The sequence below is a fragment of the Papilio xuthus genome, unplaced genomic scaffold (genome assembly GCF_000836235.2).
Source record: "Papilio xuthus unplaced genomic scaffold, Pxut_1.1 DF829129.1, whole genome shotgun sequence".
Taxonomy (NCBI): domain Eukaryota; kingdom Metazoa; phylum Arthropoda; class Insecta; order Lepidoptera; family Papilionidae; genus Papilio; species Papilio xuthus.
In genome coordinates, this window is record NW_013529520.1 from 1,083,033 (window position 1) to 1,108,657 (window position 25,625).

At 36.3% G+C, this 25,625-nt stretch overlaps 2 protein-coding genes across 4 annotated transcripts in view; both read right to left on the minus strand.

Moving 5' to 3' along the window:
- Positions 1–864: 864 nt before the first annotated feature.
- Positions 865–4,682, minus strand: Nemp (nuclear envelope integral membrane protein). Of its 2 annotated transcripts, XM_013315000.1 has the most exons (9): positions 4,587–4,682; positions 4,341–4,497; positions 4,011–4,132; positions 3,628–3,841; positions 3,381–3,547; positions 2,814–3,029; positions 2,451–2,575; positions 2,038–2,199; positions 865–1,605 (listed from the first exon to the last, which is right to left on the minus strand). In XM_013315000.1, the coding sequence occupies exons 2-9, from the start codon at positions 4,417–4,419 to the stop codon at positions 1,440–1,442; spliced, it is 1,251 nt and encodes a 416-aa protein (XP_013170454.1). In that variant the 5' UTR covers positions 4,420–4,497; positions 4,587–4,682; the 3' UTR covers positions 865–1,439. The 2 variants fall into 2 exon arrangements, with proteins under 2 accessions (XP_013170454.1, XP_013170446.1); XM_013314992.1 differs by lacking the exon at positions 4,587–4,682 and having other exon boundaries at positions 4,341–4,574.
- Positions 4,683–5,937: 1,255 nt separating this feature from the next.
- jar (Myosin heavy chain 95F jaguar) overlaps positions 5,938–25,625 on the minus strand; it is a 32,756-nt gene continuing 13,068 nt past the window's right edge. The window contains exons 2-26 of one of the 2 annotated variants that reach the window (XM_013316283.1): positions 20,286–20,478; positions 19,602–19,675; positions 17,190–17,319; positions 16,804–16,968; positions 15,888–16,150; positions 15,625–15,774; positions 14,944–15,200; positions 14,147–14,304; positions 13,563–13,727; positions 13,141–13,264; positions 12,678–12,786; positions 12,073–12,270; positions 11,432–11,656; positions 11,093–11,300; positions 10,674–10,915; positions 10,485–10,597; positions 10,210–10,317; positions 9,835–9,972; positions 9,528–9,620; positions 9,151–9,195; positions 7,848–7,968; positions 7,275–7,392; positions 6,803–6,985; positions 6,405–6,543; positions 5,938–6,103 (exon numbers count right to left, since the gene is read on the minus strand). In XM_013316283.1, the coding sequence (XP_013171737.1) occupies positions 6,088–6,103; positions 6,405–6,543; positions 6,803–6,985; positions 7,275–7,392; positions 7,848–7,968; positions 9,151–9,195; positions 9,528–9,620; positions 9,835–9,972; positions 10,210–10,317; positions 10,485–10,597; positions 10,674–10,915; positions 11,093–11,300; positions 11,432–11,656; positions 12,073–12,270; positions 12,678–12,786; positions 13,141–13,264; positions 13,563–13,727; positions 14,147–14,304; positions 14,944–15,200; positions 15,625–15,774; positions 15,888–16,150; positions 16,804–16,968; positions 17,190–17,319; positions 19,602–19,675; positions 20,286–20,472 (3,729 nt within the window). In that variant the 5' untranslated portion in view covers positions 20,473–20,478 and the 3' untranslated portion in view covers positions 5,938–6,087. The remainder of the gene's footprint in view (positions 6,104–6,404; positions 6,544–6,802; positions 6,986–7,274; positions 7,393–7,847; positions 7,969–9,150; positions 9,196–9,527; positions 9,621–9,834; positions 9,973–10,209; positions 10,318–10,484; positions 10,598–10,673; positions 10,916–11,092; positions 11,301–11,431; positions 11,657–12,072; positions 12,271–12,677; positions 12,787–13,140; positions 13,265–13,562; positions 13,728–14,146; positions 14,305–14,943; positions 15,201–15,624; positions 15,775–15,887; positions 16,151–16,803; positions 16,969–17,189; positions 17,320–19,601; positions 19,676–20,285; positions 20,479–25,625) is intronic. The other variant, XM_013316292.1, reaches the window with a different exon arrangement.

Consider the following 25,625-nt stretch of genomic DNA (forward strand, 5'->3'; position numbering starts at 1 on the left):
TTATTTGACTATTTTAGTGTTGAATTAATAATTAATTTTAAACATAAGGATAATTATTTTAATATACTAAAATAAATTATGACTCACATTTATATTGTTTCATTTCTTGTTCAGTACTTTTACAAATGTGTATTCAAATTTAATTTAAAAAAAATCTTTATTAAATCAAAAATACTAAAAACTAAGTACACTTCAAGTAAGCAAGCATATAAGTAATTAAAAATTATGTTTTTAATATTAAATGATTAGTAACTAATATATAAACACGGCTAAACACTCACGTATATACGTCCGGTGGCGGCACCGACTAGTTTCGAGTTTCACGACGTCGTGAGCTGAGGGCCGCGTCCGCGAAATAATACCAGTACCACTCATCTTGATGAAGGGCCCCCGATGGGCTCGAAACTAGTCGGTGCCGCCACCGGACGTATATACGTGAGTATTTAGCCGTGTTTATATATCAGTTTAGTATATCTCACGAAAGTTTGAATAATTTAATGATTAATAACATCTTATATTTATTTTACAAAAAAACATCAATATTTAGCATATTAAATAATTTTATATATAATAAATCGATAAGATACAGAATATATATTACAGATTATAACAAAATATGATTGGCAGTCAGCAAAAGTCGGAAGTAATTTTTTTACGATATTCTAAAAATAATGCACAACCACATCTCAAAGATTCTTTTTCACATATACAAAGTAATGAACAAATTTGTAAGAAAAATAGAACATTTTAATACTTTATACAGATAAGAAATAATTGACTTTAGTACATGAGATAAATTTTACGAAAAATTCTATTAAAAAAAATGAAAATAATTAAGGAAATAAAAAAGTTATGATCCTTAAATATGTTAAAAATCTAAAGAAATAAAACTAAGAACACATAAGCTTTCAAACAAAAAAAAAAGATTCGTTTTAGGTAGAAACTATGCAGCAGAGGTCAGCAACATTTTTAACCATTGAACAAATTGTAAGAAAAATTATAAGGACACTTCTGGCGTCAAGGTATTCGAGCTCTACCAGAAAGATGGGAAAAAGTTGTGTCTAGCGATGGGCAAAACTTTGAATGATTCATTTGTGACCATTTTTTAATAATAAAGTTATATTTTTATCGAAAAAAAAAAGCGAGAACTTAGTTGCGCACCTAATAAAAGATCTTTTTTTATAAGATCTCCAAAAGTCCTTGAAATTTTTTAACTAAACGATAAAATAAACTAGAACCTAAAACGTTACTTATCAAAATGCCTCTTTGTGACATAATAAATTCATAGAAATTACTAAAAATATCACTCTGAAACCAAATATTACTGACCCCTGAATACACTTCTTAATATCGAGATAGTAACAAATATCTCACACAACTCTCCTCGACATCCTTTATACATTTTGATCACACTTTACATCACCACGATCTTCATTTCATCAAAGATAGTCTTCATCATCAGTAGAAGAGTCGTCATCAGAGATATCGTACGCGCGAGTGGAGTTAGCGACAGGCTTGTCCCGCTCCAATGAGAACGCGTACGACTCGTAGTCCATCACTTCATCATCACTTAAGTGGGAGTTACCTTCCACAAAACTTGCGAACCTGTTGCATTAAAAATTCAAAATGGAAATTAAAATGAATCCTCTAAAACATATGTAGTTTAATAATAATACTAAATTTAATAACAACAGAAAATTTCACTCACTCCCGATATACACTACTAGTTTTAAACCGCAACTCCGCACGGATTAAAAAAATATTTCGTAGTCTATATGTACTTTCAGACTATGTTATACATCTATGCCAAATTACAGCAAGATCTATTCACCTGTAAGTAGTAACAAACATCCATCCAAACTTTCGCAGTTATAATATTAGTAAAAATGTTATAATTTTTTTAAAGCGGCTATAATTATTGTCAAATATTGGTAGCAGCGTACGCACAGCGTGCGGATGTGTGCGTTTATAAATGCGTATGTACGCGTGCGTGTGTGTTTGTATGTAAGTGGGGGGAGAGGGGAGGACAATAGTAACCTTTTGGCATCACTAATCTTCATAATGACGTTCCACTGCTTGCAGTCAGGACTGCTGCAGTACTGGCGAAGGCTGTCAAGCGCACGCTTCGTCTCGCGCGCGCCCTGCTCGTAATACTCCTCGCTGGTCAGCAGACGTCGCTGAGGAGGGAACTTACGTCGCCTGACACACACACACAATGGATTAAAGAATCCTAGATTCAACTGCAGTTAAAAATAATGGTTCTCGATCAATGCTACTAAAATGGTTAAGGTGGGTTCCATTAGATTTATGTTTTAAACAATATGTCACACAAAAACGACCATCCAGGGTACTAAACAGTTATCCCCCACCTCAAAGGTAAAATAAACCGTTAAAGTCCAGCCCAGGGTGTTAGTGCTGAAAACAGCACTGATAGTGTACTCAGTACTCACCAATATGCCTGTACCCTGTAGAGCCAGGTCTGCGGGAAATATTTAATGCAGAGTGCCAAAACGCACACCGTGGTCGACGCCTCGCGGTACTGACTGCTGAAGAATATCATTATAGCCCCTATCACCTACACAATAAAGCAGAATTTATCATTTATCATAGACAAAAAACAATTAAAACTTTGAAAGATTCAACATATAATTCTGTTATGAGTTACTGTTTTTAATGATCTTGGCGGCTCTTGATTTCACGCGACTCACTACGCAGAACATAATATAAGGAGTAGCAAGACGAGGGGAGAGGGCACTGCGATGGGCACATGTCCTTGAGCCGCCAAGATATTTGAAACCAAATATACCCCTTACCTGTAATGTCCACATGACAAGATTTTTGCTCCTCTGGTTCTTTGGCGGACCGATTCTATAGCAGACTACAAAACTAACGAATGTCACAACCAATGTGTACCAGAACATATACACTTGGTACGACATCAGGATACTCTGTACATTCTCCCAGGCCTGACGGAGTAAGTACACTCCTACTGTCCAACCACCAATCAGTAATCCATATGTTAGCGTTTTCTGTAATAAAAAGTTCAATATTAGCCAGAATATCTCCATTAATGAACTTAATATAAACAAGATCCTACAAAGGTTTTTTTTAATAGTAATCGGAGGCAAATAAGCGTCCGAAACACTGATTCCTTAAGTCCCTGCAGTTCAGTGGACTATTATTTTTTTTATGATTTTAGTCATGTAAATTGTGTCTCAGATCTTTTTATTTGGGAAAGGTTGGTTAAATGTACTATGTGCAATGAACTGGACAAAAATTGTAGTAGCATGAGAAGTAATCCCAAAAACACCATTAATACACACCTCTCCTATAACTGTTAATTTTTAAATATTAAACAAATAATTCATAGAATATCTCACCCTAGGTAGTAGCTTGCTAAAATAATAGACCAGGAGCAAAAAGGAAGCTGACACTCCGACCAGAACTCCACAGACATAGAAGAATACTGGATTTCCACTTAATGCTTTTGAGGAGAATATTAACACTAGACCAAGGGCCATTAGAAGTACTCTCCACATGTCAACTCCTGTAAAACAATGTATAATAACAATATAAGCATTTTTGATGTAAACAAAAACCATGTAAGATTTTTTTAGATAAACTCACTCTGTATATGCAACTCTATACTATGGCGATGTTTTGTGTCTATGGCCATACATGTTGGTGTAAATAGGTCAATTGAGATACTTTTGTATGATTTCTTCTGAAATGGATTGACAACGGCCCAGCCATAGCTGTTCTCTGTATAGTCTTTATAGACATCCTCTGGATTATCTCCGAGGTACTGGTTGAATTCATCATTTTTTATTTTTATATTAAACTGCAAGAAAAAAGCAAATAATTGTACATTATAACTAGCTTGACATTATTTCATAGTTACACTACTTATATGACTATATTGCTTACTTATAGAATGCTCTATAAGTAAGCAATATAGGTTACATTTATATAACTTTGTTTTTTTTTGTAATTAATACATGGTTACTTACCTTGACTGTCTGCCACAACACAAATAAATTCTTATTACATCCACTATAACAGTAGATGTCAATTGTTTCTTTATTTGGTTTGATCTCCCTATCAATTATAGTAGGACCTCCCAGCCAGTGCACTATAAAAGTAAAAAGTAAGAAAAGTTTGTTGAATAATGAGGAAATATAACTGAGGTATGTAGCATGAAACACATAATAATCAGCATACTATCCATTATACTAACTGATATAGACTTTCTCTAGCTTATTCTGTTATGGTCATGATTTTATGGTTGTTTTATTAGGTTTTTATAGTTTTATTAGTTCTTGACAAAATTAAAAACTTACCGTCATATGGCAACGAATTCACGCCGCTTACAAATACAAATAATAATAAAATGTTTCGATAACGCACAAAAGATTCCATGTTTATTCTATTATCGGTATGACTTCAATATGATAAGACTAAACTTAGTAAAAACTTCACATCATAACCACAAAAATCCTAAAATAATCACATTTTATGCTTCAAGAAGACTATATTTATAGTTTATCGCTGCTAATGCTTAAATTACAATCAAATAATCTCTATACCCTTGTTCTCGGTTTGTTTATTTTGATATCTTTATTTGGCTTTTAGTTTGACAACCTCAAATATGAATCGCTTTCGTTTTGCTTGACAACGCGTGTTGACCGAGAGGTTCACCGCCGATGTCAAGTAGTTATCGTCTTTATCATGTCCTTTGAAAAAACAGAGATAGCAATATGTTTCGGCAGTGGAAACTCACGGTGAGCTAGTGAGCATTTTGATAAGCATAGACAAATAGACAAACAACGACAATGTAGTTTAAAAATAAAAGCTTGAAACTGGCGTGATTTTTAAAATAGCGATAGTTGTGGCAAATTGAAATTTACGCTCAATTTGCAATTTTATACAAATTAAAAGTATAGACAAAGGTAGTACTTTTTTGACCTAAATTATGAGGTGATCAACGTATATCTTTCGAATTTTTCAATAAAACTCTGTTGTCTGTAAATACCACTACTTATATTAATACTGCCTTAGGACTGGGAACTATCCTACTAATATTATAAATGCGAATGTTTTCATGGATGGATGGATGTTTGTTTGAAGGTTGTATGGATCTTGCAAAGATTTAGCAAAGATAGTTAATCTGGAAGAACGCATAGGCTACTAATTAAGTTTTTTTTATTCCGCATGGACGAACTCGTGGCGACTGGTAGTAAAAAAATAAAACATCAAAGTATTGATTAAATCTTATATTTATTTGGTAAAGCATAACAAACAATGGTCATGTAATAAGGCATTACAAAGGCACTCTCTTACTGTACATTGTACTTTAATATAATCTACATCTAAATATGACATTCAAAATTCATTTAAAAAGGAATGTGTGGAATACTGTGAAGTAAATACTGCTTTAAATGGAATACTGAAATTATTGAAAAAACTAAGACAATGTTTTTTTTTTCAGTCTATAAATATAGGAATGCTTTTTTTTAAATAAATTTATCTATCCTTTCGATACATCACAGTTCCATTTTACAAAAAAAAAGGAATTCATTTTAATCCTATATTGCATATAAATCTATAGTAAAAATATAATTAAGTTTTTTTTTTAATTTCGTTTAATATTTTCTAAGTCATCGCATAGTTTGGAAAAATTAATTTCATAAAAATAATTTAAAGTGTATTTCAATTTAATTCATTAATGAAGCTTCTAAAATACATAGTTTTTATGCGACTTTTTTTTTTTAATAAATATGCGATATGTGTAAAATGTAAATATATATTCATCTTTTGTATATAATTTCTCTTTTAATTGTGTATAATAAAATCCAGACGCAAATAATTTCAAATCTAGAAAAGAAAAATTAAAAATTATACAATTTAGTTATATCCAAAAGATATAGTTAATTTTTTTCAGACTAAAATTATAGCTCACTTGCTATGAACTTACTTACAATATACGGACCTCTGAAGGCACATTTGAAAGCACTAACTTATTTAAAATATATCTTAAATTTAATAAATAGAGTTAGAAACTTGTATTGAACTCCTCATTCATTTCTGCTAAGACTGCTGGATTCTGTAAGAAAATAACAAATTTGATGAGAATATACTTATATGAGCTTCTTAAATGTCTCCCAATGTTAGAAGTATTAAAATATTTAATTAAGAATCGATGGTTCCCAAATAGTTTGACCATTTTGAAATACACTTCAATGCACAATATGGTAAAGAAGATAAAATTACGGTTGTCTATGGCAACGACATCTAGAGTAAGACAACATTATGGTAACAAGGACTACAGTGTGACAATCTTAGATAACAGTGATGAGGAGGTGTAAGGCGGAAGGTGTAGGGGGAGGTGTAGTGGGCGTGGTGACCTGTCAAGTGCGCGGTATGGCGGTCCGTTGTGGCGCGCCCACTCGCGCTCGAACTCGTGCTCGAGGATCTCAGCGCCGCGTTTGCGCGTCAGCCCTGTCTCCTCCAGGCTCAGCTCGCACATCTGCATGTCGTCAATGCCTGTAAAAGACAAACCATGTTAAGTGATAAAGTTAAATTTTATCCAGTTGTCTTAGGTAAACAATAAAACGTTAGGTGTCTTGCCACTAAAATCAGCTGCGCGTTTTGTACACAACCTCAGTATACGTTCGCCCTTAGCTTAGAACAGTGGGCCTAGCATGAATATTTGTGACATTCGCCACCGTATCGTCATCCACATTAAAATTGGTAGGTGACCGATGTCAAGGTGGTCAGTGTGTAGTCGTGTAGTGTGACGTACCGGCCTGCAGCAGCACGGGCGTCTTGTCAGGATGCAGCTCCATCTGTCGGGCGACGTAGCGGCCGTCGAAGTGCGCGTACCACCAGCCGCGCCGCTCTCCGCCGCCGGGACGCACGAACGGTATGCGGAAGTAGCGGTGCCGCGCGCCCAGCACCTCGCGACCGCTCACACGGGGCGCTTTCGCTGTACACAAATATGTCAATAATACAGTGCTTACATTGACTATCCATGACAACAGAATCGAAATTAATTTCGTTAGTTAGTTGTAGGGATACTATAGGTATATTAACAAACATTAGCACTGAAATAGAACTTGATTTGATAAAAATAATGTCAGTAGTATAGATGTTGATATGATTAATTTTGTCATTAGTATGGAAGTTATTTTGACCATATATTGCAACTTATTTGTCTGTCTCTATCAGTATTATAACATTAGAAAGGGATAGCATATATACTCTAGTATACTGACCGGCCTCCATGATGGATTGCGGCGCGCGCTCCTGCTCATGCATGGTGGTCTTGCGCGCGTTCTTCGCCTTCCACGCGTGGTACACCTTCAGACGTCGGTGGAACTCATGACGGCACGCCTACACGACACATTATGATAACAAATACATATTTAAAACATAAATGTAAAGACTTTATACGTCCAGACAAGCATAACTATAGTATTAAATTGATTCTTTCCAATTAAATCCATACTAATATTATAAACCGAAAGTGTGTTTGTTTAAACGCGCTAATCTCAGGAACTACTGGTTCGATTTGAAAAATCCTTTTTTGTTGGATAGTCCATTTATAGAGGAAGGCTTTAGGCTATATAAACCGCTGAGACCAATAGTCTTTTTTTAATTCGGCACGGACGAAATCGCGGGCGACAGCTAATAGTTAAATATGAGTAAAAACAAACTAAAACACATAATTGACAAATTTTCTGCTAATCAAAGTGTGTAAATGTGTAATTCCTAAAATGTATAATTACACAATTGTAGCAAATATCACGTGAGACGGCAGCCAATCACAGAGCGCCACGTGCAATTACCTCGAGCAGCTCGATATCGCAGGATGTGTTGATAGTGTCCCGCAGCTCCGAGTACTTCCATTTGGACAGATCGTACTTCTGCTTGCCCGCCATCGCCTGCTGCATGCGCACGCGCTCCGATCTGACACACGTCAATCTAATATAGATCTTATTGTAGGCCGTTAAAGTTTCATTTCAGTTAACAGTGCGGTATTGTGCTCGTGCAATTATAATACATGCAAATAGTAAAATTGTTCAACAAACTGTATGTCAATAGTGTTAAAAGCGTTGTATGAGTTTCATTTTTACATCAGTTTCCACAGTTTAAAAACATATTTTTATCCCTTTCATTTTATTTGAAGAAACAGAGACAACAATATAATGTTTTTGTACTAATGTAAAAAATAATGAATAATTTTTTAAGTAACTTTAACAGTATTATAAAAGTTCATTAAATAAATGTTTAATTGAATGATTACAGTTTTTTACCATATACAAGATTTACCGTTGGTTTCCGAGACCAAAACCTGCGCATAAAATACCGTAAAATACCAACCCTTTATCTTTGACCAAACAGGCAGACCAATATTTTAAACAGAGATTTTGGCTTCAGAAGACCACGATTAGTTTATACTAAAACTAAAATTGTGTTATTACATAAATTAGTACATTTATCTAACTACAAACTACTTAAACCGAATACGTGCAGAAGAAATAAAGCAAAAGCCTAATAAAGTTAGCGGAATTAGTTTGTTATATACAAGAATCCTCTTTCAACATAACGGATTGAATTATTAGGTAAAATTTAAAGATTTAAACATTTTCTTAGAAATTTCAAGTAAATAACTTATTGTTTGAGAACCATAGTTAATAAATGATTTGCCAGTCTTTTTAGGCAACTGAAGAGAGAGAGAGAGAGAGAGGGGGGGGGGGAGCGAGAGAGATAGAATAATAAAAAAAGATATTTACGTAATCATGAAAATTCTAACTTATATTTCACGATATTGGTTGGCACTAAGTTGGTTTAAAGTTTAAAAACTTTATATTTGTACTTTAAACAAATAACGATACTCAGTCGAACCTGAATAAGCAAAAATTGGATAAATAAGAAAACTCTATAAACGAGAGTCATTATCCGATCACAACAGACCAGCTCTACGAGCAGGAAACTCGGATTAGAGAAACCTTTAAAATGAGAAAATTACCAAAAACCCATGAACTCTGTTATTAAGATTCGAGTGTATTGAATGGTGTTAGTTGAAAGAGGAGGTGAGCAAGGCGGCGTGCGAAAGAGAAAACGATGTAGATTCCGTCTCGCTTGTACCTGTTCAATTTATTCTCCCCGTTCAGTGTGTCCATTGATGGGAAACTGTGGCAAACATACAACATTACTCACGTACGCAAGCTATGTACAGGAAGAACGCGTGCGTTACTTAACCATTATGTACTTGCGAACTATCCACTATGTAGATATATTCACATAACATCCACCGAAACAATCATCATTTACCACACTTTTTGGTTAAGTCTAAAAAGTAGTGTTTCCTTTTGTTTAATATTTCTTAGAGATCTGCTTTATTCAACAAGTACTAGATTAAGAAAATCGCATAATAACAGTATGACTGAATATTTTGTGAGAAATTTGCGAGCCTCTCATTAAAAATAATAATAAAATTGACATATAGAGTTAAAATGATTTACCTTCTCAGCTGGGGTGGAGATCCCTCAACGTGTCCGTTGGTTTCTTCAGCGAGACGCATCGCCATCTCGTGATCTCGTCTCTCCTGTTCAAGCCTGGAGAATGTTATGTGAAATTGTTACATAGATTTGTCCTTCTAATGTGTACAGATTAGCATGTGTAATGGATAAATCTAATATGTATCGTGTTCTGTGTTAATATGTATAGTGTACACATGTGAGAATGTGTATTGTGTACACAAGTGACAAGGTGTATTGAGTACACAAGTGAAAATGTGTATTGTGTACACATGTGTATAGTGTGTCCAACCTGTCCCTATTCTCGAGGTCAGCCTGTGCGGCCTGCTCGAGCTGTCGCTGCAGCTGCGCGGCTGCGGCGCGGTCGCGCTGCTCCTGCTGCAGCCGCGCCGCCTCCTCCGCCTTGCGACGAGACTCCATCTCCGCTTTACTGCATCATAGATACAAGAATTTCTTACCACCTAACAATAGTGAGAGCTTTAGTTCCTACGCCAGCACGGATAAACGCTTAATCACACATTAATTTACATTTTAATCTTTATTTTATGACCTTGGTTAATTTTCAATCTGCATAGTCATTTGCATATTTTGTGTTGCCCGATATGAACAAATTGTTGGTATAAGTGTTAACTTATTTTCTATTAATATTCTTCTTGGTATAACTCACAGTCTGCGGTGTTCCTCTTCTTGTTGGATTCTCTCTTGCTCTTTCATCTTGGCCTCTTCCGCGGCGCGCATCTCCGCTTCGATCTTACGCAGCCTCTCTTGTTCCTCTCTATAAATATACAAGTGAACAATACAATAAATTTTTAAGTTTTTTTTGTATAGATAGAAACGCGAAAATAAAATAGGATTTTAATCAACTAAATATCGGTTAGTAATTGGTAAAGAAAAAATTAACAAATAAAGTGTTCTCAAGTCTTAGAGTGGAAAAGTGTTTACCTGTTCTTCTGGTCAGTCATAGCCTTCTGTAGCGCGGCCATCTGTGTTTCAGCCTCTTTACTCAACTTGCTATACAACTGGTCTATCTCAGCGCGGGATATCTTCTCGTTGCTCTAGAAACAGACAGAAGTTAAGTTATTTAAAGTGTTAATTTAAGAATTTAAGTGTACCTTTTCAGTCAAACGTTACCTTAATCAAAGCGCAAGCATTTCTAATAGAGTTTCTAAGATTTTCTATATTCTTCTTAGCGGTCTCCTTCTCCTTGTTGAGTTGTGCTGTGACGGACTCCATTTTCTTGAGGCTGTCTTCAATAGCTTTGATTTTGGCGATACCCTTGTAGCGTGGTCTGTGTTGACGACGCACCAAGTATCCACGAATCGTCTTTTGCAGGAGAAGTAGACATTCGCGACGATACAGGATTTTATTTTTCACTGAAAATTAGTGTTTTAAATTGTATACAAATCTATCATACAGACAGATGAACAGACTGGAAGAACAAAAAGGCTACAGCAACTAAATAAGTAAAAAAGATAGCTTCACAGTGAATTATATACATATTGTTCTCTTCAATTATACGCAGCCAAGAAATATAAAATATAAATATTTACATTTAATAACAGAAAGTGCTGCGAATATGGACCGTCTCCAGCGAGACTTGACGAGCCAGGCGAGCACGGAGTCCACGATAGCCTTCAGGTTGTCGGGGTCGGAGCGCATGATGGTGTCGAACTCCGAGTACTTGCCGGGCCTGAAGAACAGCCGCGTCACGCCGAACTTGTAGTCCTTGTCCGATAGACCGAAGCTGTGCACTATCGCCTGGACAACGGTAAATTTGATTACGTAACTGGATACTAAAAGTGTAGTCAAAGTGTCGACTTAGAATAAGTGTCAGTGCGCAAGTGTCCAAGTGTCAGTGTAGAAGTATAATTGTTAAAGTTTTTACAAACCTCACAGAAGAGCCTGGGGGAGAGTTTCTGTAGCTGCTGGGGCAGATGTGCGGAGTACATGGCGTGCAGGTCGCGACAGTGCGCGCGCGAGGGGTAGCCGTGCTGCATGAGCGCCAGCACGGAGGCGGTGCCGGAGCACTGGAGCTGCGTCAGCACCAGCGCGCCCTCCACCGCGCGACCTTGCATGCGGCTGTTCGGCTTCACGCACCGCACGAAGTTTGTACCCTGATATAATTGTATACGTTAATCACATAAAAATGTCATTCTTGTAAGATTTCAAGGTCACATTATACTTTGGACAGTGTATCGCTTTCTATGGAGTACTTCTTACTACAATTATAAATGCGAATGTTTGGATGGATATTTATGAAATGAGGTATAGATGTAGCAGACAGTCTGAAAGAACACATAGGTTATGATCCACGACATGTGTACGGTACATATGGGATATGTTTAATTCACATATTTACACGATAATTCTGCAACAGTTCAACTCATCTTATTAAAGTTTGTCACAGATATAGAACATAATTTTGAGTAACACATGAGTAACTTCTGACACTTTTTTAAATCCTGCGCAGACGAAGTCACGGGCCAACGCTAGTATAGCATTTTCCAATGTGAAACTTGTGAATACACACGTTTTCCTTCAGTTTGTCCATGAGCTGCGACAGCTGCGCCTGGAACTTAGCGCCGACGGAGATGAAGTTGAGCTTTCCCTTGGCATTGGTGTTATCACTGGTGAGGAAGAGCTGCTGCACCAGGGAGCAGCTCGACTCCTGCACTAAGAACTCAAGCGACGCGTGCAGAGCGTCGTTGTTCTTCTCTATGAATTGATTCTGTGAACAAATCACATACAAGGTTTACATTATTCCAGTGATTGAATCCAGCGCTGGATTACAACTGGATAAGGTCAGGAAGAAGATGTAATGCTACTTATATTATATATGCGTATATTAAGATTAGCATATAGGCTGATCCATTCTCGCTCAAATTTGGCATAGATTTAAAACATCGTCTGAAAGAACGTATAGACAACTAATTAAGTTTTAGGAAGTGAAAAGTAATATTGGATTTTAACTGGCGAATCATTTTTGGCGAATTAACTGTCAGTCAACAGGCTCGTTTAATTCGGAACAAAGTGCTGTTATTTTTCAAAACGATTTATAGAGATCATAGCTTAGTATATATGGTATTTAATTTATTAGAAATTATATTGAATAATAAGAAACAATGTAAATATTACCGTGTTATAGCAGACAGCTCCAGCAAAATGTCTTAAAAGGAATCCCTCGTCATCTCTCAGAATGCGATGCGCCTTCAGTCGGGACGCACGCGGCACTTGTACACGTGAACTGAAAATAAATCACCCTATATAAAATTATCAAGCATTCATTTACCCAAAATAATTCAAAAAGATTTGTCTGTCAGTTCGTTCAATGTAAACTTAAAAACAACTGCACATATTATAACAAAGTTACACATTAATAATATGTATTATCGGGGAATCTAGCGGTATTCTATTTTTTGAACGTTTCATAATAAAAAAGTGAGTCAGTGGTAGGACTAATTTATTTTTACTAACATACCGTATGCGTAACTCAGTACTACCTTACTGGTTATTTTATAAGAAAGGTCGGAGTTGCCTGGTTGCAAGGGAGAAGACAATTAATCTGTAAGTGTAACACCGCGAAGTGTTCTGAGTGTACCTGGGCGCGTTCCCGCCGAGCTGCTTGTGTACGGAGTGAGTGAAGTGACCAAACTCCGGTTTGGGCAACTTCGACTCCTCGTCCAACAGGTGGAAGATGCCGTGGTTCTTACTCTCTATCAAATCTGTACAAAATACACGTGGAATTATTATACAAACTTATGTACGTGTCGTTTTAAATTGACTATTAATATTGAATATTTTGGTGTAAAATTTAAAAACTTGAAAAATTAAAAATTTTACAAAGTTTTGTATGAGAGAGTTTTCAATGCTGAAAATTTACAGTAAAAAAAACTGTCTCAAATGACTTCTTCCTTTAAAATTTATATGTTGACATATATAGTCGAACATGGATGAGCAGAAACATCAGATTTTCATAAGGGAGAACCTATTAGAATCTCGTTTATCAAAAGAACAACTCGCCTATACAATCCTGGTTGTCCACGAATCTTATCTCTGGCACATTGAGTCCCTCGCGCTTGTACAGATCCTGCTCATTCTTGAGGATGCGCTCGTTGAAGAACTGCTGCAGCTTTTCATTGCAGTAGTTGATGCAGAACTGCTCGAAGCTGTTCATCTGGAAGTATTCTGGACAACGAGGTTACATACATTATTCAATGGTCAAACCGTTAGCGTACTCTAACAACCTATCCAATTTAATGACAAGGCTTTAGTCAGTATCGCAGTTAAAATACGGATTAACACGTTTAATGCCATCAAATCGATCCAAGTTCAGTTTAGCACATAAAAATCGTTGTGGCATTGCATGTGTTAAGTTATCTTGAGATGTAGTTATACCTAGTCTTTGTACAATATACAGGCAGAAAAATGTTATCTTACTAATTTTATAAATGTTTTATATATGGATGGATAAATAGACGTTTGTTGTATGTATGTCCAGAACATCTAAACGGATCTCGATGGAATTTGAGAGAGATGTAGAACAGATAGGCCATGTTGTATATGTATTACATAAAGTAGAAGATATGTATTTATGTTTGTCTGACCGAAGCCGGCGATGTCGAGGACGCCGATGTAGTATGCGGAGGCCTGGAAGGGTATGCTGGTGTTGATGCGGTGCACGATGTAGTCAAACAGTCGGCTGTACACCGCCTTCGCCAGCGCGTCGCGCGCGTTCGTCGCCTCGTACGGTTTCAGCGGCACCCTGCCGACACCGCACATCATCATCATCATCACCAAGCTATTGTATTGTGCCACCGTAACCTTGACCAGGACATTGACCCATCTTAGGCCAACCTACGCCACCTCGACTTATCCGTGGCTGCAATTCAAGGACTTTTCAGCCCTATTAGTCGTACATTCTGCAGATGACCTTACTCAACGGTTATTATGAAAAATTTAATATTTTAAATGTTGATATCTTAGTGTAGTAATAATAAAGATAAAGGCAACAACTATGAATGTATATCATGATCACACAAAAGCGTGAATCTCAAGTAATTTTATTTCTGCTTGAAATTTTGTAGGCGAAGCGCCTGGCGTTAGTGTCGCGTAAAGAACTATATAATCACATCACAATAGACTTTATAATACCTTATATTAATTTATAATTACTAATATTATAAATGTGCATGGTTAGATGGATGGATGTTTGTTTGTTTGAAGATATCTTCAGAACGGCTGCACAGATCTTGCTGAAAATAGGCATAGATGTAGAACACAGTCTGACAGAACACATAGATTAAGTTTTTTTTTTAAATTCCGCGCGATCGAAGTCGCGGGCGACAGCTTCTTTCTAATAAATCTATAAAGTTGTCCACTCCTCAACAAAAACTAATCTTACATGATAGCAGTGCCTTTTAATCCACCTCTGGAGCTCTGCATGAGTCGCGAGACTAGCGCCATGCGGAGCTCCGCGGCGTCAACACCCAGCAGGTGCGCTGCTGCAGCCAGCGCCGGCTCCGAGTGCTGCGCCACGCTGCAGCCGCCTCGCGCACCGCCGTCTTCCTCAAACTCCACGTTACCCAGGTGCAGGACTGCTGCTACCACACAGTATACTGAACGCTTTTCTTCTTCTGTCAGACCTACGCGCGATAGTGCCTGCAATATAACACTCTCATTTGTATCTCGAGAAGCGGTATTAAGAGCTCCAAGGTCTCTGCCCATCCCTCTGGATTACGAGCGTGATTATGTTGTTGTTATTATTTTTGATTTCTATCAAACTTATCTACTTTTAAAACAGAGTCTAGCCAGAGGATGCAGGTCTTCTGCCTCTTCCTACCCTTTTCGTAAATGGAAAGAATGGGAGGGTCAAATAGATTTGGCCGGAGGAAGGATGCGTTTCAATTTAAAATATCCTCATTCTATGTGTCCATCTTCTGTTGATTAAAGGTAAGAAACGCATCTGAAATTGCGTATATCAATGGGCAAAGGACACTTCACTATTTGTTTATAGGAGAAAAGTTTTCCTCTCGTCTTTTTCGCTCCATTGTGTTGGCAAAGCCCGTATTCTATGACAATTTACCTGATGCAACCTCTGGAAGTCCTCGACGTCATCCAGTATGGGGTCCCGCAGACCACCCTTGGCCATCTGCTGCTTGCTCTTCTGACTCGCGCTGATCTTTCTCTCAGACTCCGCGCTCGTGAAGTACTGAGTGCAGCCGTTCTTCAAGTACTATGCAATATTAACATAACAATGTATTACTATGGTTTGGATGGATGTATAAAAGTTTGCTACCAGTGAACTACAAAACGGCTAAACTAATATTTAATGGAAAGGAGTCTTACTTGATAATCATCAGGCTTGGTGATCTTCAGTGCAGTTCTTAATTCCTGGGGCGCACCAGCACATAGCAAGTAGAAGACATGGTAGTTCCTCTCCTCTGCGCTCTGTGTGCATATTCTAGACTTTTCTAGCAGATAATGAGATATGTGGCCCCCCACCACTTGGTATTTAGCACTGAAGTGAACCTCCATGAATTTGCCAAAACGGGAACTGTTGTTGTTTCTCGTTGTTTTCGCGTTACCGAACGCTTCTAGTATCGGGTTTGCTGGAAATTATTATTTTATTGTCAAAGAGCTGTTTGCTTTGAATAATTATATAAATATAATTAGGGGATCCAAGGGCTGGCGCGCATTTCGGCCAAAGGTTGAGCCTGGCCATCCAACGGGGAAATGCCGCCAGCCTCTTGGGAACCCTACCGTGCGACCGCAGCGATTTGGGGTCGATTTTTTATATTATTTAGTTTTATTTTTAGTTTGGTTTAGTTTTAGTATATAGTTTATAGTATTATTTTGGTAGTTTAATTAATTAGTTTTATTAAATAGTATATATGTTTGTCTACAATAAAATTTAACAGTGAGTTATAACTTAAATAAATCTTATATTTTAAATTCACATATTTCAATACAAATGGTACATCAATTTTCAAAATGGTAGTTTTCAAAAAGTTTTCATTTTTGTTCCTCTCCCTCCTTTCCCAAATAGGTCTTAAATTAGATCAATTTGACCAAAGAAAGTATGTATGGATTGTGTGAAAGAAGACATGCGTAAGGGGGGGGGATTCAGAGTGGATAGAGATGTATGAAGGAGTAGTAGATACTGTGCCGACCCTTCATAGGATAGGCAGGTTGATGATGACGATAATTTTAAAACTAAATGGATAGAGACTAGTCTCTCCTTTATTACTATATATTTACTGACCGTCTAATATCTTCTGCTCGACAGGACCTGCGCCTTTCGCCCATAGATCGCAGAGATACTTAAGTATGTACTTGGTTGACTCCGTCTTCCCCGCGCCGGATTCCCCCGACACTATGATAGACTGGGACTGCTTGAACGATTTCATATCACGAAACGCTTTGTCCGCTGGAAAGAGTTGATATTAATATAAAATGTGGTCTAAGTACCTTAGCTTAGGGTTCCATTGCCGAAAGACAGTGGAAAAATACTGTTAAATCTGTTTTTTAAAGTGTACTCTTCAGTGTAAGGCCACGGTGAAATTTGTTTATGGAAAAGCATCATGTAACCTTCGACTTTGTCTGTGATTGTCTATAGTATCTTTGGAATTAAACATTGATTATTTGTACCTATAGCAAAGACGTGTGGTGGCAGTTCTCCTAAAGAACGGCCCTGGTACTTCTTGATAGTGGCCGACGAGTACAGATCCGGAATGTCTTCATACGGGTTCACCGCTAACAGAATATTCGCTACGTATGTCTGTAAAAAATAATAACACGAACAACATAACATGACAGTTTAATTTATGTTGCTAGTTCGTAATATAACATATCATGTTATTCTTCTTGTTTATAACTTCCACATAAGTGCAACATATTTTCCTCCTCCTAGCTAGCTATCCATATTTTTAAAGCCTAAAGGTACGCGTCCGTTGTCCCGCGACATACGCAACGCACGCACCACCCGCCGATGTTAGTTTATTTTGTATGATGCAACATAGTGCTGCGTCCATCATTCTCGCCGCCCGCGTCGCATCAAGACAAAGCAAATCCGTTTTATACGTGCATGCGGTGCGGCTGGCGCGGGGTAATGAAAACGCACCTTTAACCAACCAAAGTTTTGAAACATAATATGTTAAACTTTACATATATTGATATTATATTAGCCATGTCAAAAACATATGAATCGCACGACAGAAAACGTGAAACATAATACGTGGAAAATCGAATAACGTTATCTATCACCTTGTCCTCTGAGTCATGACTATTTGTCACATTATATCCTTATCATACATTTATGAATATTAAATAAAGGTTAAAAAAAATCTTAATATAATTTGTTAGCAGGTGTATTGTATAAGACCTTGTGTATAATCTCCTTATAAGTACACCCTAATTTGTATTAGTTACATGAGTGCACAGATCCAATTAACTATCATGACCTTTAATACTAGACAAGCATAAACTCGTGTAACACGTAGAGGTCTACTAGAAAAGTTATAAGTCTTAAAATTTCGATTGGCACAGGACAGGGTTGGGTTCGCCTAGCTGACGGACAACCAGTATTAGAGAGCTATTAGAAGAAGAAAATAAGTAGCACTCGTACATTGCACATAAAGTATTTTCAAAGTCCAGTAATATGCAGTGGATACATATAGAATGATACATATGCCAAATTGATATTTCAAAGAAAAATTATTATCTTAGATCCTTCTAATATTATAAATGCGAATGATGGATGTTTGTTAGAAGGTATCACCAGATGTCGCTGTTTGGTATAGATGTAGAACATAGTCAGGAAGAACACATAGGCCACTTATTAAGTATTTTTTAATTCCGTGCTGACGGAGTCGCGAGCAAAAGCAGTTTATTGAAAGTTAATTGACACTATTAATTTAATTTCTAAAGCATAAACTACAGAGTTCTCAGCACTTATCAGATATCAAACTGAATGACATTGTAGGTTCCAAGGCTGGACATCGCAAAGTCGCAATCTATTGTGTGTAATTCTCACAAAACACTATTCTTAGTGTGGACACAAACTAATTGTTTCACATTGCTTTGTTCTAGGATCTCACGAGGTGAATTAAAATGGATTTTACTTAGTTTAACATAATATAATGCGAACATTCATGTCGTATGGTATTTATTATAAATGGATGCAATTCATCAAATTATACATTATCGACCTAATACCGTGGCAATTCGGCATACAGACTACCTGCCGCCTGGGACTCCATCCGCGCGGAGTAAAAGAAAAACTTAATTAGTAGCCTATGTGTTCTTCCAGACTGTGTTCTACATCTATGCCTTGACCGAGATTCGTTAAGCCTTTCTGGAGATACCTTCAAACAAACATCCATCCATCCTAACATTCACATTTATAATATTAGTAAGATATATAGACATACTTGCACAAAATTACGTAATTTAACTAAAAGGCCATGGTTTGAAGGAAATTATTCTTAGAATATTTTAATTGAATTCATCTGCTTCCTATTCATGCATGTAATTCCAGTAAAAGTAACAAAGAAATATGAATTTGTTATGTAATTACGTAACAATAAGTGTACGTTGTTACAGTCGATAGAAAAGCAAAGCGCGTCCTCAAGGCTGGACCGACTGGCGCATGACTCACGCCTTGAGACATAGGACAGTGATAGTCAACCGTAGAACCATTTTATAAAACATATTTTTAATTAAATTTAATCAAAACTTGTTCTATAATGACGTGTACTAAGAATTGCTTAGCATTTTTACTATATAGTTCAAATATTTACGAGATTAACAAAGTGATAGTTATCAAATGCGATGAATGTTTCTAAGTTCAATGAACTTTACCGAGAACCGATTTGTACGTATCTAGTGATTGTTCAGTCTTGTATTAATGTCAAAACTAGTTTCATAATAGGGGTATTGCTATAGAATAAATAAATAATTTAAAGTTTGTTTTTTACAGCAAATTTAAAAAAAGAAAAAAATCGTCGTAGTATCGACGAAGTAATGAAATGATTCAACTGATTTACTCTATGCCTTACTTACGTAAATCTTTTTCTTCTTGTAGCGACATATTATGTTGTTTAGCAATGTAGCCTCGTTCAGGAACATAAGTTCACCTGAAATAATACCATTGTTTATTGTTAAAAAATATAATGAAAATGTTTACAAAATTATTCACCCCAGAAATGACAGTCTGAATGTTTACATTTGCAAAATTTCAATCGATTTCACACAGTCAAATTTAATAATAAATCCTTAAAAGATACCCGTGTGGTTTTCACATACGATCTCTAGTCGGCGGTAAGTTATCAATATAGGCACATACAAAACGATTTAAAAGAAATCGTAACTACGTAGGTTTCTATACACAATAGGTGCACTAGGTTCGCGTGACCAAATGAATAACAACAATAAGTACAATTTGTTCTGCCATTTGACCCCATTGCAATCATAGTTTTACAAAAGAATAAAACTAAGGTTTCATAGTATTAATACTATCTGTATTTATGAATAGAATAAGAACTATAGTTCATTGCTAAAACATTTGAAACAATGATGAATTTTAACTTAGCTTAGTCTAGAAATTATTAGTTAACAGATTTCAACTTTATCGTGGCTTATAGCTGCGAACTGTCTGGGCAACGGAAAGCGTTCGCAGTGCCTTGGCCTTTACGTCTTGCCTATACATAAATTTATATTCTGACCAGGGTCTCAATAGTTACTTACAATTATCATCAACCTCCTTGTCAGGGTCTCCGGCTGGCAGTATATCATCAAAGCTGGCGACGCGACGCGCGTGCTTGCTATCCAGAGGCACGACGTCCGCCTCTTCACCAAGGAGTTCATGTAGCCGCGCCAACACGAATCCCTCGGAGCCCTCACGCACCCACACCAGCTGCTGTTCCAGCGTCATTGTGACCTGAAAATATACGACATGTATGTAGACAAATAGTAAATTAACCACCATGATCTTGAGCATTCACAGGACCTTTGTGGCGACAATCGAGAATGGCAAATAATTTGTTATTAATTTCGTTTGATGGCTTAGTTTCTTGTTTCTTTATATCCCTTCTTCTGTTACGCTTAATACGCAATCCAGTTATAAATTCTGGCTGGATGACTTGATCGTTGCCTTTTATGGCGTGATAAAGATAAATATGACAGACATGAATATTACATCAGGAATGGTATGACATGTTTCCGTAACTCATACATGGTTAAACATATGCATAACATTCATTCAACGTGACAATGTATATGGCTGTAAAGGTGTTGACGTTTAATGAATTAAGAAAAAAAATTGCCATAGAAGCCAAGCCAAAATATAAAATATACCTATTTGTATGTCAATCAGTTTAGGACAAGAGTGTTAATACTTTTTCTTAACAGATTTCAAAAAGGAGGAGGTTCTCAATTCGTCTGAATGTTTTTTTTTATTAATTTTTTACAAGAAAAAAATTTACACATACAAGAAAGTTGGCATGTTTATTATTAAAATCATGTGCGGCTACAAGCTAAATAATAAACCTCAACACGTTGTTTATAGTTTTTATAAAAGTCGTAATTCGGGACAATTACATCAGGTAACATCGCGTTACTGGCTTCACTTTCATGAGAGGCGTGCGTCTCGCGTGGTTGCGTAATGTTGTGGCATTATAGTGCGTTATGGTTGTTGAGCTAACGGAAGCGGAAACAGGGCCAGAGACGCTGTCTGTTAGCGTAAAATAACTGGCTGGTATGAAGATAAAAGCCAAAATATGTAATAAAAAGTTTTCGTCACGGTCTAATTGTAGTGTTTACGTCCTGTATAAACTCATCCTTGACACTGTAATTTACCGTAAATTTCAAATCTATATAAATATTTAAAAACACTGTAACATAAAACTTGATAAAAATAATAGGTGTCGCCCGCGACTCTGCCCGTGTGTAATTTAAAAAAAAAACTTAATTAGTCCTATGCGTTCTTCCAGACTATGTTCTGCATTCGCATCAAATTTCATCAAAATCCGTTGAGCTATTCCGGAGATATCTTCAAACAAACATCTATACATATCCATCCGAATATTCGCATTTATAATATTAGTGAGATAGAAAATTACTCAGTACTATGCAATCTATGTACCAGATTTAATCTTTGGTTTTTAAATCTTAAGATTGTCTTGTCTATTGCTTTGTATATTTCAATTTGCTTTAGTAACCCGTTCGCAAAAAGTAGGAATTCAAAGCTTGATTTCAAAGAGAAAGCAAGATTTAAGATAAAAAACGAGTAACAAAAAACATGCTCGGAAGCGGAATATTGTCACGTAAAGGTAAATGGTCTACAATAAAATTGAAACACGAACTGCTGCGGATCTGTGTTACATATAAATGGTATAAAAACACGAGAAGAAAACATGAATAAAAACTATTACATAATAGGAAGTAACAATCAGCTGTGAGAAGGATGATATAAATACGTCTGCAGTACCTTTATTACAAAACTTCCATCATGTCTTTTAGAAAAAAAAAACAGAAAAATAATTGTTTTTAGTTAAAATTCACGGTTACCCCGGTTACCGTAAGTACCTAACATGTCCTATCAGCATTTGTTTTGGTCCTACATTGTCATAGTAACGATGAGGATTAGTGGGGCTAGACAATTCTAAACAAATTGGATGTTTATCGGTGGACCCGTCGACCTACGATCGATCGAGCAAATGAGATTTCTCTTTCCCCCTGGGTCCATGGGACTATTGAGTGGTCGGCCCAGCGGGAAAAACCCAACATATTTAATTCTTTAAATATTTTTATACCAATAAACGACAAAGTAATCGTAAAGTAAAGTAAGTAATCGATAGTGATGTTGTTGGTTCGATCATTTGGCTGTCGCCAAATTCAATGGATACAAATAATATTCTTAGAGACGATGATACCAATGAAAAAAATATTTTTCGGTCAACATTTTTTTATTTTTAAAAACAAACCTATAGTGTTGTGTAAACCAGGTCATTGAAATTACAAAAAAGCATGCGGGAAAAGCGAAACTGGTACGATAGCAGTAGCGTAGATAAACGTAGCCACGCGAATTATACGGTCCAGAGGCGTTCTTACAACGGGAACCATAATACTGCCGTGATGGCTTTTAAATTGTTTTATATGGATACCAACGACTATGATAACTGTATTTCTTGAGAAACAACGACACAAATAAGAAAATACTAAATTGTTAAAGAATTCATTTATTTTCCGTTTTTGCTTGCAGTATTTTAAATCAATAATTACTTGAACATTGTGTACAATTGTGTGAATACGTATTATAAGTAAAATGTTAAAATTATTTCTGCGTATATGTAATTTAAATAAAATAATGTACTAATATAAAGAAAACCGGTACCGTACCAATGCGACACAGCACTAGACTCGAATCGACACTTACCCCCTCTCCCTAATATTGTCTGTTACTCGAACTTTGTAGCGCGCCATTTTCAATTTAATCTTTTATTATCCAAAAGTTTGTCAGCACTGATATATTATGTATCTCTCGATTTTTTTTTATATCAAAAGGTGGCAAACGAGCGAGCGGCCACCTGAAATCGCTGATATACCGAAGTGGCCGTTGCCCATAGACATACGCAGTTGCATATGCGTTGCCTAAGTTTAATCAACGGAGGAGAGGATGCACAGAAAGAAAATATATTCCCTTTCCATGCATCCTCGCATCCCGAAAGTCCACTTCCACTTCCCATCATTTCCTTATAAGAAAAAAGGTGGGAAGGGAAAGAAGACTAAATTACGCCTCCGAGACGCACACTCATCAGACGAATCGCGGAATTGCTTCCACTTCACGCCTGTCTTCTGTGTGGTCGTGGTATTTCACCGGGCGAACCGGGCCAATTCGTGCGAAGATGTTAAAGCGGGCTCTACTACTGTCAATTATTAGTAACCGGAAATTAAAAATAGTTTATCATAATTTGAAACGGTATTATAACAATCAATATGTTTTGTTATCAAAACGATAACAATACGGATATATATTTATTTTTATTATTTATTACCATTATTTATTTCAAAATTACAATCAATAATTTCCGTACAATTATCGGGATACTTATACAATACTTGATATATTTATAAATAATATTTAATTTATGTTATGACACAATAAACAAGGTATAAACATAGGTAACAATGATAAATTAGAAGCTGTATTCATAGTCAAGGTCAAATTGAATCTGTTTATTTCTATTCTAAACCATATGTTATAAAATAAAGGATATACATCTTTGTTTTCGTAAATTTCGCTTATACAACTTATAAGTGTCCATTATGAGGTTTATCTTCCTAACAATTGAATCTTACTAATGTTAGAAAGATAATCCGAAAATGTGGCAGTGTATTGACTCAGCACGAGCCTAACTAAAATGTCGACATTTGTGCCCCCTCACTATTCATTTTAACACTGGACTTTGTAACGAAAGCACGTCATTCGCGCGAAAGCATTCTAATTAATCTTATTATATATATAAAATTCTCATGTCACAATTTTCGTTCCCATACTCTTCCGAAACGGCTTGACAGATTCTCATAAAATTTTGTGAGCATATTGAGTAGGTCTGAGAATCGGCCAGCATCTATTTTTAATCCCGCGCGGACGGAGTCGCGGGCGACAGCTAGTAATGTCTAAAACTAATGTTTTAAAACAAATGTGAAGGTTTATGTATGCATTGATGTTTGCATAACGCATCGTTTACTAAATTTGAATAACGTGAACGAAGTCTCAAGCCATATCTTATTTTTTACTAATTTTATAAATGCGAAAGTTTAGATGTATATTGGTTAGATGATATCTCCAAAACGGCTACATGGATCTTGATGAAATTTGGCACAGATGTAGAACATAGTCTAGAAGAATACATAGGCTACTAATAAAGTTTTTTTCATAATCGTAGACGACTGTTACTAACATAAAACTATAATTAAATAACAACTCTTCACAATTTACATATCGTACAATTCAAGACAATAAGCTGCGTAATTGAGGATTATTGGTGCTTCGCTATTGGTAACACAAAACAGGCCATGGTTCTGCACAAGATAGATCCAATTTATTACTAAGTATTGACTTTAATCCTAAATAAATAAAGAAACAGAGACACTCCAATTTTATCGATATGTATATACCACTATTATGGGAGTGGAATTTCACCGTTAGATTATCTGCATGTGAATAAGATTATCGGTAAAAATGTTCAGAAATTTTTATATGAAAGAGTGACATCACTATCCTAATCCACATAGAGTATATAACGCTGTTAGAAAGCAATTAATTTGTATAAAGTTGATAATCTGACCGATATGAGGTCAAAGCACCGCAGTCGTCCTTACAACAGCCAAGTCGACCATGTCACTGACCGCGACACTTTAGAGAGTACGACGCTTAAGACCATCATCACGATACCTGAGACAATTTAGACTTTAAACTACACAGAATAGAGTTTATATTACAATGAACTTGTTATCCCGGTCATACGGAACATTAAATCCGACCCGACCTCAAACTGTGCCCTTTTCAGCGAAAGGAAATAAATGACCGCACCTCAATGGTTCGTTCGACTTATGTCCCTGATGACTATATAGGTCAAAAATTGGCTGTTTCGTTGCTAAATTAGCACCCTACGTCCACACATTTTATTGATCAGGGGAAAATGATTACTGACTTAGCAAATAAAAACGTGACAAGGAACTTAGCAAAGTAAAAGTTGGTTTAGTTCAAATTTACATTTTCTCGCATATATTTTGTTCTTACACCTTAATAACTATCATCTTAAATCTATACTTTTCGTGTATCCCTTAGTTTGATCTTATCTTATTTTATCTTTTCCAGTTTGATTCCTTCATTTATCTAGAAAATCCACAGACAGATTTTTGTGAGAAACATTACGTTATTCTTTACTATACTTTAATAATGTAATCTTCGTGCAAGGTTTCAATCTGCGAAGCCAACACAAGCATATTGGATTGTACGCAACGTCAATATCAAGTAAAACGTTTTAACATTTACAATGTGTGAAATGGTGAACTAAGTTG